This window comes from Phlebotomus papatasi, chromosome 2, assembly GCF_024763615.1.
Source record: "Phlebotomus papatasi isolate M1 chromosome 2, Ppap_2.1, whole genome shotgun sequence".
NCBI classification, from domain to species: Eukaryota; Metazoa; Arthropoda; class Insecta; order Diptera; family Psychodidae; genus Phlebotomus; species Phlebotomus papatasi.
In genome coordinates this window covers 74209504-74223236 of record NC_077223.1, presented here as the reverse complement: position 1 = coordinate 74223236, position 13733 = coordinate 74209504, and the positions used below count along the sequence as shown (strand labels likewise).

The 13733-nt window shown below is 39.0% G+C and overlaps 1 protein-coding gene across 1 annotated transcript in view; it reads right to left on the bottom strand.

Moving 5' to 3' along the window:
• LOC129801038 (titin-like) overlaps window positions 1–13733 on the bottom strand; it is a 257548-nt gene that overhangs the window by 44825 nt on the left and 198990 nt on the right. The window contains exon 59 of the mRNA XM_055845796.1: window positions 2139–12824. Within this exon, the coding sequence (XP_055701771.1) occupies window positions 2139–12824 (10686 nt within the window). The remainder of the gene's footprint in view (window positions 1–2138; window positions 12825–13733) is intronic.

Genomic DNA, 13733 nt, shown 5'->3' with positions numbered 1-13733 from the left:
TTTCGACCACTCAGAATATAAATCGAACAACTCGATTTTTTTTTACAAAAATCGTTTTATTCGGTTTTTGGATACTGAACTTTAAAATAGGAGACTTTTATTTTAGAAGAAATTTTTTTTTTATTAAGCTCATTAAACTTATTTGAGTGTCTTGCGTTTGTTCTTTTGTCTTTGCGATTGTTCAGTTTATTTGAATGTCTCATTAAACTTATTTGAGTGTCTTGCGTTTGTTCTTTTGTCTTTGCGATTGTTCAGTTTATTTGAATGTAATGATCAATTATAAAAATTTGTAAAAAGAGTGCAAAAAGTGGAGTTTAACAAGAGCCATCGTGGAGTTCACTTAAATACTTCTTCATATCTTCTACCTTCCCTGTGAATATTATACTTGAAAAATAACCGGCTATAACTCCAGTTCTAATTGTCAGAATTTAAATAGTAAGGGTGTTTTGGAAAGCTCTCGTGAAATGCCACTTCCCCTTCTAACATCACAAGTTCATAAAACCACCGGTAGGGGCGCTATTTTTAAAAAGAATATTTTTCAATTTTCTAAGTTAAATAACTCAGAAATTCCTTTGTTCATCGGGCTGTAATTTTAGTATGTTGTAGCCGCATATTATACCTATCAAACAAAAAATTCTTAAGTCGATCGATAACCCCAGACCCGAGTTATAAGGGGTCAAAGTTCGAAAATTGACCGGCCTCTATCTCCGATTCTAATTAACATTTTGACCTAAATTTTGGGTTTTTGGTTTCGTCTCAATGAGCACTTTCAGATGGAAGTTCAAAAAGTCACCACAGGTAGCGCTGCGATAGCGTCAAAATTCGTCAAAACTCAAACTCATTTTTCTCAAAAACTCCTTTGTGCAAGTTAATCAAATTTTAGAGTAGTGTAGACTAGGCTATTAAGTTTACAAAAAGTGGCATGGGTTCGCTGTGGTTACAATAGGGCCGGAGATATGTGGGGTCAAAGTGTACGAAATTAAAAAAAATCATATCTCCGGTTCTATTTGACTGATTTTGACGTGTGAGGGCTCAAATGAAAGATTTCACAAAATTCTACAACTTTATAGAGCATTTGAACTTCGAGGGACCAACACCAGGGGCGTCACAGTCGATAAACCAATTTCAATATCACATAACCTCAATTACCTCGACACGTGCTTAACCGATTTTGATGATTACTTCGACATAATTGTAGAGGACATTTATGTTTATATTTCGTCCGTACATCATTTTTCGATCATACAATGCCATCTGTCCGATTTTGCTGTTTATGTGTGAAAAAATTGATTTTTCCTATAATAACGCTTTGAAACCACTCAGATGCCAATTTGACTGCTTCTACTCGACCAAGACACTTAAAATAGGGTTTTAAATGCAAAGTCTCACAAAATACAACAATTCTTTGATATAGTTGAAGTTCATCAAATGAACACTTGGGGCGCTCTGGACGAAAAACGAGTTCAGAAACAAACAACCTCGATTATCTCGGCTTCTGATTAATCGATAAGATCAAGTTCTACGGCAAAATTATAGAGAACATTCTGGTCTACATTTCACCCATATATCACTTTTCTGTCAGTTCATCCAAATCTTTGATATTTTGGTTGAAATACAAAATTTGTGTAATTTCACGAATTGGATTCAAGATAACTGAATGGCGTCCCCCAACTTCAGCTCTAAATCGAATTTACATGCTTTCCGAGTTAGCTCACGTTAAGAATCTCACCTACATAAGCCGGTTAGGATTATCTGTCCCTTTTCAAATAGGTAACACCCAAGAGATATTTTTTTTGTGAAAAGGTGCATGTGAAATTAGTCAGCCAGATTGTACTAGTTTATAAAAGTTTGAAAAATGAACATAAACAGATCTTTAATTTTCTGACATCATCGAACTCTCCTGTACTTTTTTTCTTGCTTTAACTGCAATCGACTAACCAAAAATGGCTTCACCAGCGAAGCGGAAACACCTAAATCACGGGTACAATCTAGTATATAACACTAATAGTGCATATATTTGAGATTACAAAATCAAGAGAATCACTTTTTGAAAGATGAAACATAATACATAATACATTATACCTGTTTACTTAATGATAATCATACAAAGTTAAGGAAAATTATGAGTATTAACTTACTTGATATAATTGGAGTTGTGATTTCGGAAATGTTTTGATTAGGGAATTGTGAAATAGGTAAAGAGTCTAAGTTGGACAGCTGGTCATGTGTCGTTTTCTGTTTTTCTGTATTTTTCTCATCGTCACTCATCGTCATAGTGTCAGGAGAATCTTTTGGTTTTGAGATCTTCTTGCGTTTGATTTTCTTAGTTTTTGGTGAATCATCTCTCTCATCGTCGCTAACTTGAGGAGATGTTGGTTCGTATTTAGGTAATTTCATGTCACGATCAGGCTCGTCTGTTTCTGTTTCGGGTTTTGGTTTTTTGAATGGCTTTAGTTTAATTTCTGGTTGATCTTCTTCCGGTTTAGGTGCTTGTGGTATTCTGAACTTGACATCCTCTTCTGGTATTTCTTCTGGTTTCTTTGGTTTTCCCTTTTCAAGAGGAATTTCTACAGTTTCTGGTTGTGGTTCAGGTTTCTTCTTGCGTTTATATTTTGGTTTCTCTTGAGTGGGTTCTTCGGGAGTAAATGTTTCGTGTTCAGGTATTTCAGGTTCATATGGTGGAACTTCAGAAGGTTCAAAATCGAATTCTAACGGAGAAGGTATTTCGGTGTAATCTGAAGGCTTCTTCTTCTTAGGTTTATCTTCTTTAGGCGCTTTCTTTTTAGGTGTCTTCTCTTCAACAGTTTCGTCCTTTGGTTTCTTTCCAGGAATTCCTTTTAGTTTTACTGTTTCCGGAGTTTCATCATCTTGTGGCTTTAGTTTACCTTTTCCAATCTTTAATGTTTTCTCTTCAGGTTCACCTTCCCTAGGTTTCTTGGGTTGTCGTTTGTAGCCTTCTTTTTCTGGAGCTTCATCTGAACTACTCTCATACTTCTCATACTTTTCTAACTCTGGTCTTTCTAGATCATCTTTGATTTCTTTTGGAGGTTTGAATTTCATTATCTTTTTCTTCTTCGGTAATTTCTCAGCCTCTTCCATATTTCTGGATAAGATTCCAGCATCTCTTATTGTGTTCATATCGGTAATAATCAATTGTATTATTGGTGGAGGATATTCTATATGTGTAATTTTACTCTTTAATTTGGTTTTCAAAAAGCTTATTTCATCTTTACTGGTCTTTTCAATTGGCTTCGGTTTCCGAAGTTTGAGTTTCTGAGGTAATTCTGAAACTTCAACAATTTCAACTTTGGTTGGTTTTTGTTCCTTTCTTTCGATCTTCAATGGTTTTGACTTATCATCTTTAATTTCTTCTTCTTTGGTCTTTGGTTTCTCAACAGGTTCATCGTCAAACTTCTCATATTTTTCTAATTCAGTTTTAGGAATTTCCATTTCAATCATCTTTTCGATTAGTTCCAATTCATTATCCTTCTTCAATTTCTTTGTTGTCTTTTTGGATGTTTTCTTTTTCTGTGGTTCATGTACTTCACTTGGAAATTTCTCAGTAATCGCTTCTTCAGGGACTTCTGGCATTGCATCAGACTTTCTCTCTTCTATCTCTTGTATTTCGTGTGTTTGAACTGGCTCTTCATCATTCTTGATCTTCTTAATCACTTTCTTTTTCTTAGGCTTTTTCGTCTCAACTTGACTATCTTTAGGAGGCTCTTCTTCAAGAACTTGTGAAGGTTCCTCAGAATCAGACACTTTTTCCTCCATAATTTCTTCTTTTAATTTGGGTTCTTCCGTTACTTCAACTATATCTTCTCCCTTCTTCACCTTTTTAACTAACTTTGTTGTCTTTGGCTTTTCAACATTGTCCAAAGTTTCTTCAAGAGGTTGTTCGTCAACCTTTTTAGTTTTCTTTACTTTTTTCTTTTCCTCTTTAACTAAGGGCTTTACAGCTTTTTTCAGTAATTCGAGATCAATCATTTTTTCAATAGCATTTACTTCATCTGCTTCTTTTTGCTCTAAGAATGGTACAGTTAGTTCTGGCATTTCTGTCTCTAATCCAGTATCATCGAGATCTGTAATTTGTTCTGTGATTTTTACAATATTATCTTTCTCAGTTTTCTTTATAATTTTCTTCTTTTTCTTTCCGGGTGTTTCTTGATCCTCAATGATTTCTTCTGTTGTGATCACTTCCTCTGTTGGGGCTTCTTCAATCACAGGCCCCTCTTCTAGGAATTCGTCATCACTGGGTTTCGGTTCTCGGACTTCCGAAATACTCTCTGTAATTTCGACCATTCCACCCTTCTTAGTTTTCTTTATAATCTTCTTCTTCTTTTTCTTTCCGGGTGTTTCTTGATCCTCAATGAGTTCTTCTGTTGTGATTACCTCCTCAGTCGGGGCTTCTTCAATCACAGGCCCCTCTTCTGGGAATTCTTCATCAGTGGGTTTGGGTTCTCGGACTTCAGAAATACTCTCTGTGATTTCGACCACTCCACCCTTCTTAGTTTTCTTTATAACCTTCTTCTTCTTTTTCTTTCCGGGTGTTTCTTGATCCTCAATGACTTCTTCTGTTGTGATCACTTCCTCAGTCGGGACCTCTTTAATCACAGGCCCCTCTTCTGGGAATTCTTCATCAGTGGGTTTAGGTTCTCGGACTTCAGAAATACTCTCTGTGATTTCGACCACTCCACCCTTCTTAGTTTTCTTTATAACCTTCTTCTTCTTTTTCTTTCCGGGTGTTTCTTGATCCTCAATGACTTCTTCTGTTGTGATCACTTCCTCAGTCGGGACTTCTTCAATCATTGCTCCGTCTTCTGGGAATTCTTCATCACTGGGTTTGGGTTCTCGGACTTCAGAAATACTCTCTGTGATTTCGACCACACCACCCTTCTTAGTTTTCTTGATAACCTTCTTCTTTTTCTTTCCGGGTGTTTCTTGATCCTCAATGACTTCTTCTGTTGTGATCACTTCCTCAGTTGGGGCTTCTTCAATTACGGGATCCTCTTCTGGGAATTCGTCATCAGTGCGTTTGGGTTCTCGGACTTCAAAAATACTTTCTGTGATTTCGACCACTCCACCTTTCTTAATTTTCTTGATAACTTTCTTCTTTTTCTTTCCGGGTGTTTCTTGATCCTCAATGACTTCTTCTGTTGTGATCACTTCCTCAGTTGGGGCGTCTTCAATTACGGGCTCCTCTTCTGGGAATTCGTCATCAGTAGGTTTGGGTTCTCGGACTTCAAAAATATTTTCTGTGATTTCGACCACTCCACCTTTCTTAATTTTCTTGATAACTTTCTTCTTTTTCTTTCCGGGTGTTTCTTGATCCTCGATGACTTCTTCTGTTGTGATCACTTCCTCAGTTGGGACTTCTTTAATCACAGGCCCCTCTTCTGGGAATTCTTCATCACTGGGTTTGGGTTCTCGGACTTCAGAAATACTCTCTGTGATTTCGACCACTCCACCCTTCTTAGTTTTCTTAATAACCTTCTTCTTCTTTTTCTTTCCGGGTGTTTCTTGATCCTCAATGACTTCTTCTGTTGTGATCACTTCCTCAGTTGCGGCTCCTTCAATCACAGGCCCCTCTTCTGGGAATTCGTCATCAGTGGGTTTGGGTTCTCGGACTTCAGAAATACTCTCTGTGATTTCGACCACTCCACCCTTCTTAGTTTTCTTTATAATCTTCTTTTTCTTTTTCTTTCCGGGTGTTTCTTGATCCTCAATGACTTCTTCTGTTGTGATCACTTCCTCAGTTGGGGCTTCTTCAATTACGGGCTCCTCTTCTGGGAATTCGTCATCAGTGGGTTTGGGTTCTCGGACTTCAGAAATACTCTCTGTGATTTCGACCACTCCACCCTTCTTAGTTTTCTTAATAACCTTCTTCTTCTTTTTCTTTCCGGGTGTTTCTTGATCCTCAATGACTTCTTCTGTTGTGATCACTTCCTCAGTAGGGGCTTCTTCAATCACAGGCCCCTCTTCTGGGAATTCTTCATCACTGAGTTTGGGTTCTCGGACTTCAGAAATACTCTCTGTGATTTCGACCACTCCACCCTTCTTAGTTTTCTTAATAACCTTCTTCTTCTTTTTCTTTCCGGGTGTTTCTTGATCCTCAATGACTTCTTCTGTTGTGATCACTTCCTCAGTTAGGGCTTCTTCAATTACGGGATCCTCTTCTGGGAATTCGTCATCACTGGGTTTGGGTTCTCGGACTTCAAAAATATTTTCTGTGATTTCGACCACTCCACCTTTCTTAATTTTCTTGATAACTTTCTTCTTTTTCTTTCCGGGTGTTTCTTGATCCTCAATGACTTCTTCTGTTGTGATCACTTCCTCAGTTGGGGCTTCTTCAATTACGGGCTCCTCTTCTGGGAATTCGTCATCAGTGGGTTTGGGTTCCCGGACTTCAGAAATACTCTCTGTGATTTCGACCACTCCACCCTTCTTAGTTTTCTTTATAACCTTCTTCTTTTTCTTTCCGGGTGTTTCTTGATCCTCAATGACTTCTTCTGTTGTGATCACTTCCTCAGTCGGGACCTCTTCAATCACAGGCCCCTCTTCTGGGAATTCGTCATCACTGGGTTTGGGTTCTCGGACTTCAGAAATACTCTCTGTGATTTCGACCACACCACCCTTCTTAGTTTTCTTAATAACCTTCTCCTTCTTTTTCTTTCCGGGTGTTTCTTGATCCTCAATGACTTCTTCTGTTGTGATCACTTCCTCAGTCGGGACTTCCTCAATTACGGGCTCCTCTTCTGGGAATTCGTCATCAGTGGGTTTGGGTTCTCGGACTTCAAAAATATTTTCTGTGATTTCGACCACTCCACTCTTCTTAGTTTTCTTAATAACCTTCTCCTTCTTTTTCTTTCCGGGTGTTTCTTGATCCTCAATGATTTCTTCTGTTGTGATCACTTCCTCAGTTGGGGCTTCTTCAATTACGGGCTCCTCTTCTGGGAATTCGTCATCAGTGGGTTTGGGTTCTCGGACTTCAAAAATATTTTCTGTGATTTCGACCACTCCACCTTTCTTAATTTTCTTGATAACTTTCTTCTTTTTCTTTCCGGGTGTTTCTTGATCCTCAATGACTTCTATTGTGATCACTTCCTCAGTCGGGGCTTCTTCAATCATTGCTCGTTCTTCTGGGTATTTGTCATCAGTGGGTTTGGGTTCTCGGACGTCAGAAATACTTTCTGTGATTTCGACCACTCCACCCTTCTTAGTTTTCTTTATAATCTTCTTCTTTTTCTTTCCGGGTGTTTCTTGATCCTCAATGACTTCTTCTGTTGTGATCACTTCCTCAGTCGGGACCTCTTTAATCACAGGCCCCTCTTCTGGGAATTCTTCATCAGTGGGTTTGGGTTCTCGGACCTCAGAGGTACTCTCTGTGATTTCGACCACACCACCCTTCTTACTTTTCTTTATAACCTTCTTCTTTTTCTTTCCGGGTGTTTCTTGATCCTCAATGATTTCTTCTGTTGTGATCACTTCCTCAGTCGGAACTTCTTCAATCACAGGCCCCTCTTCTGGGAATTCTTCATCAGTGGGTTTGGGTTCTCGGACTTCAGAAATACTCTCTGTGATTTCGACCACTCCACCCTTCTTAGTTTTCTTTATAACCTTCTTCTTCTTTTTCTTTCCGGGTGTTTCTTGATCCTCAATGACTTCTTCTGTTGTGATCACTTCCTCAGTCGGGACTTCCTCAATCATTGCTCCTGCTTCTGGGAATTCGTCATCACTGGGTTTGGGTTCTCGGACTTCAGAAATACTCTCTGTGATTTCGATCACTCCACCCTTCTTAGTTTTCTTTATAATCTTCTTCTTCTTTTTCTTTCCGGGTGTTTCTTGATCCTCAATGAATTCTTCTGTTGTGATCACTTCCTCAGTCGGGACTTCTTCCATCACAGGCCCCTCTTCTGGGAATTCTTCATCACTGGATTTGGGTTCTCGGACTTCAGAAATACTCTCTGTGATTTCGACCACTCCACCTTTCTTAGTTTTCTTTATAACCTTCTTCTTCTTTTTCTTTCCGGGTGTTTCTTGATCCTCAATGACTTCTTCTGTTGTGATCACTTCCTCAGTTGGGACTTCTTCAATCACAGGCCCCTCTTCTGGGAATTCTTCATCACTGGGTTTGGGTTCTCGGACTTCAGAAATACTCTCTGTGATTTCGACCACTCCACCCTTCTTAGTTTTCTTTATAACCTTCTTCTTCTTTTTCTTTCCGGATGTTTCTTGATCCTTAATGACTTCTTCTGTTGTGATAATTTCCTCAATCGGGACTTCTTCAATCACAGGACCCTCTTCTGGGAATTCGTCATCACTGGGTTTGGGTTCACGGACTTCAGAAATACTCTCTGTGATTTCGATCACTCCACCCTTCTTAGTTTTCTTTATAATCTTCTTCTTCTTTTTCTTTCCGGGTGTTTCTTGATCCTCAATGACTTCTTCTGTTGTGATCACTTCCTCAGTCGGGACTTCCTCAATCATTGCTCCTGCTTCTGGGAATTCGTCATCACTGGGTTTGGGTTCACGGACTTCAGAAATACTCTCTGTGATTTCGACCACTCCACCTTTCTTAGTTTTCTTTATAACCTTCTTCTTCTTTTTCTTTCCGGGTGTTTCTTGATCCTCAATGACTTCTTCTGTTGTGATCACTTCCTCAGTTGGGACTTCTTCAATCACAGGCCCCTCTTCTGGGAATTCTTCATCACTGGGTTTGGGTTCTCGGACTTCAGAAATACTCTCTGTGATTTCGACCACTCCACCCTTCTTAGTTTTCTTTATAACCTTCTTCTTCTTTTTCTTTCCGGGTGTTTCTTGATCCTCAATGACTTCTTCTGTTGTGATAATTTCCTCAATCGGGACTTCTTTAATCACATGACCCTCTTCTGGGAAATCGTCATCACTGGGTTTGGGTTCTCGGACTTCCGAAATACTCTCTGTAATTTTGATCACTCCACCCTTCTTAGTTTTCTTTATAATCTTCTTCTTCTTTTTCTTTCCGGGTGTTTCTTGATCCTCAATGACTTCTTCTGTTGTGATCACTTCCTCAGTTGGGACTTCTTCAATCACAGGCCCCTCTTCTGGGAATTCTTCATCACTGGGTTTGGGTTCTCGGACTTCAGAAATACTCTCTGTGATTTCGACCACTCCACCCTTCTTAGTTTTCTTTATAACCTTCTTCTTCTTTTTCTTTCCGGATGTTTCTTGATCGTCAATGACTTCTTCTGTTGTGATAACTTCCTCAGTCGGGGCTTCTTCAAACATAGGCCCCTCTTCTGGGAATTCTTCATCAGTGGGTTTGGGTTCTCGAACTTCAGAAATACTCTCTGTAATTTCGATCACTCCACCCTTCTTAGTTTTCTTTATAACCTTCCTCTTTTTCTTTCCGGGTGTTTCTTGATCCTCAATGACTTCTTCTGTTGTGATAACTTCCTCAATCGGAACTTCTTCAATCACAGGACCCTCTTCTGGGAATTCGTCATGACTGGGTTTGGGTTCTCGGACTTCAGAAATACTCTCTGTAATTTCGATCACTCCACCCTTCTTAGTTTTCTTTATAATCTTCTTCTTCTTTTTCTTTCCGGGTGTTTCTTGATCCTCAATGACTTTTTCTGTTGTGATCACTTCCTCAGTTGGGACTTCTTCAATCACAGGCCCCTCTTCTGGGAATTCTTCATCACTGGGTTTGGGTTCTCGGACTTCAGAAATACTCTCTGTGATTTCGACCACTCCACCCTTCTTAGTTTTCTTTATAACCTTCTTCTTCTTTTTCTTTCCGGGTGTTTCTTGATCCTCAATGACTTCTTCTGTTGTGATAATTTCCTCAATCGGGACTTCTTCAATCACAGGACCCTCTTCTGGGAATTCGTCATCACTGGGTTTGGGTTCTGGGACTTCCGAAATACTCTCTGTAATTTTGATCACTCCACCCTTCTTAGTTTTCTTTATAATCTTCTTCTTCTTTTTCTTTCCGGGTGTTTCTTGATCCTCAATGACTTCTTCTGTTGTGATCACTTCCTCAGTTGGGACTTCTTCAATCACAGGCCCCTCTTCTGGGAATTCTTCATCACTGGGTTTGGGTTCTCGGACTTCAGAAATACTCTCTGTGATTTCGACCACTCCACCCTTCTTAGTTTTCTTTATAACCTTCTTCTTCTTTTTCTTTCCGGATGTTTCTTGATCGTCAATGACTTCTTCTGTTGTGATAACTTCCTCAATCGGGACTTCTTCAATCACAGGACCCTCTTCTGGGAATTCGTCATCACTGGGTTTGGGTTCTCGGACTTCAGAAATACTCTCTGTGATTTCGATCACTCCACCCTTCTTAGTTTTCTTTATAATCTTCTTCTTCTTTTTCTTTCCGGGTGTTTCTTGATCCTCAATGACTTTTTCTGTTGTGATCACTTCCTCAGTTGGGACTTCTTCAATCACAGGCCCCTCTTCTGGCAATTCTTCATCAGTGGGTTTGGGTTCTCGGACTTCAGAAATACTTTCTGTGATTTCGACCACTCCACCCTTCTTAGTTTTCTTTATAACTTTCTTCTTTTTCTTTCCGGGTGTTTCTTGATCCTCAATGACTTCTTCTGTTGTGATCACTTCCTCAGTCGGGACCTCTTTAATCACAGGCCCCTCTTCTGGGAATTCTTCGTCAGTGGGTTTGGGTTCTCGGACTTCAGAAATACTCTCTGCGATTTCGACCACTCCACCCTTCTTAGTTTTCTTGATAATCTTCTTCTTTTTCTTTCCGGGTGTTTCTTGATCCTCAATGACTTCTTCTGTTGTGATCACTTCCTCAGTCGGGACTTCCTCAATCATTGCTCCTTCTTCTGGGAATTCGTCATCAGTGCGTTTGGGATCTCGGACTTCAGAAATACTTTCTGTGATTTCGACCACTCCACCCTTCTTAGTTTTCTTGATAATCTTCTTCTTTTTCTTTCCGGGTGTTTCTTGATCCTCAATGACTTCTTCTGTTGTGATCACTTCCTCAGTCGGGACTTCCTCAATCATTGCTCCTTCTTCTGGGAATTCGTCATCAGTGCGTTTGGGATCTCGGACTTCAGAAATACTCTCTGTGATTTCGACCACTCCACCCTTCTTAGTTTTCTTGATAACCTTCTTCTTTTTCTTTCCGGGTGTTTCTTGATCCTCAATGATTTCTTCTGTTGTGATCACTTCCTCAGTCGGGACTTCTTCAATCATCGGCCAGTCTTCTGGGATTTCTTCATCACTGGGTTTGGGTTCTCGGACTTCCGAAATACTTTTTGTGATTTCGATCACTCCACCCTTCTTAGTTTTCTTGATAACCTTCTTCTTCTTTTTCTTTCCGAGTGTTTCTTGATCCTCAATGACTTCTTCTGTTGTGATCACTTCCTCAGTCGGGACTTCTTCAATTACGGGCCCCTCTTCTGGGAATTCTTCATCAGTATGTTTGGGTTCTCGGACTTCGGAAACGCTCTCTGTGATTTCGACCACTCTACCCTTCTTTGTTTTCTTTGTAATCTTCTTCTTTTTCTTTCCGGGTGTTTCTTGATCCTCAATGACTTCTTCTGTTGTGATCACTTCCTCAGTCGGGACTTCTTCAATCATCGACCAGTCTTCTGGGATTTCTTCATCACTGGGTTTGGGTTCTCGGACTTCCGAAATACTTTCTGTGATTTCGACCACTCCATCCTTCTTAGTTTTCTTGATAACCTTCTTCTTCTTTTTCTTTCCGGGTGTTTCTTGATCCTCAATGACTTCTTCTGTTGTAATCACTTCCTCAGTCGGAATTTCTTCAATCACAGGCCCCTCTTCTGGGAATTCTTCATCAGTGGGTTTGGGTTCTCGGACTTCCGAAATACTTTCTGTGATTTCGACCACTCCACCCTTCTTAGTTTTCTTGATAACCTTCTTCTTCTTTTTCTTTCCGGGTGTTTCTTGATCCTCAATGACTTCTTCTGTTGTGATCACTTCCTCAGTCGGGACTTCTTCAATCATCGGCCAGTCTTCTGGGATTTCTTCATCACTGGGTTTGGGTTCTCGGACTTCCGAAATACTTTCTGTGATTTCGACCACTCCACCCTTCTTAGTTTTCTTGATAACCTTCTTCTTCTTTTTCTTTCCGGGTGTTTCTTGATCCTCAATGACTTCTTCTGTTGTGATCACTTCCTCAGTTGGGGCTTCTTCAATTACAGGCTGCTCTTCTGGGAATTCCTCATCAGTGGGTTTGGGTTCTCTGACTTCAAAAATACTTTCTGTGATTTCGACCACTCCACCTTTCTTAATTTTCTTGATAACTTTCTTCTTTTTCTTTCCGGGTGTTTCTTGATCCTCAATGACTTCTTCTATTGTGATCACTTCCTCAGTCTGGGCTTCTTCAATCACAGGACTCTGTCCTGGAAGTTTCTCAGCAGTAGTCTGTTTTTCTTGAAGTTTTAAATTTCTTTCGTTGGTTTCTGTATCTCCTTTCTTTTGTTTTGTAATTATCTCTTTTTTCTTGTGCATATTTGATGGTTTGTCTTCGATATTTATTTGGTATATTTTTATTTTTTCTGTTGATGTAGTGTTTATTTTTTCTGTGTTTGCTTTATCCTTATTTTGTAGTATATCTGAGGTGTCGGTTTGTGTTTCAAGTGTTTGGGACATTTGCTGCTTATTGTTTTCTTCCAAATTTGTTATCGTTTCTGTAGTGTTATCTGTATTCGCGAAAAAAATATTATACTTTTGACTGTCTTTTTTAAATTGTGGTTTTCGTAAATTACCTTCTTCATTGTTTATTTCGTGACACTGTAGTTGTTCTGCCATGTTTGGAAAACGTGTACTATGCCTTGGATGTGTTTTGTCTGTGAATGAATTTTGATATTTAGGTAATTGTTATATCTTAAATATCTTAAGTGATTTATGTTACATATTTGATGAGTATACAATATACTGTTCTATGTTCAAACAGGTCGCTCATTTAGATTATTCAATAGTTTCAGAGATTGAATTTGATAATGAGAAATAATATGTGTAATGAGCTATTTTTCATGTTTAGTGGTAATTTTGAAAACTTGCCGAGATGGTAAGATGTTCAATAGTATTCTATTAAAAGTCTAATTTTTCCGAATTTGTAGTTTCAATGAGTTACGATGGATACTTAGTTTTTGGAAATTAAATTTCAGTGTACGTTATGGACTATGATTTCCTTTAAATATATAGTTTTTTAAAGGAAGCGTGGACATTTTTTTAAGTCATTTATTATTATGCTCAACCCACAATAACTTTTGTTACAAACACGTTTTTGAAATTTCAGTGAGAGTGAAAGAGATCTAGAGGATCTAGATCAAGTCATCCCGCTCACTGTTATACACGGTTTCGAAAACATGTTTCCAAAGTAAAAGTTATTGTGCGCTAGACATTATTGCACGAATTTCACAGAAAGAACACAAATGACCTCGAAAAATTGTACGGGCAGGGTATGGGGTGGGGATGAATGAAAGTTAAATATGTAAGGGATGTGTGAGTTGTTTTATGGCGGTTGAAGACACCAAGCACGGATCACTCTACTATGGAAAATAGATACACATTTGCGTGTCCCATAGTAGTGTAAACAAAGTAAACAACATTACACTAGATCCTAGAATTATACCCTTCGGGGTTATGCACCTGAAGGGATTATGCACATAAAGTTATACATGTTTTCTAACCAATTTGTCAATTTTGTGAAGTCACTTTAGAAATACACCTTAGTGACGCGAACAATTTCAAAC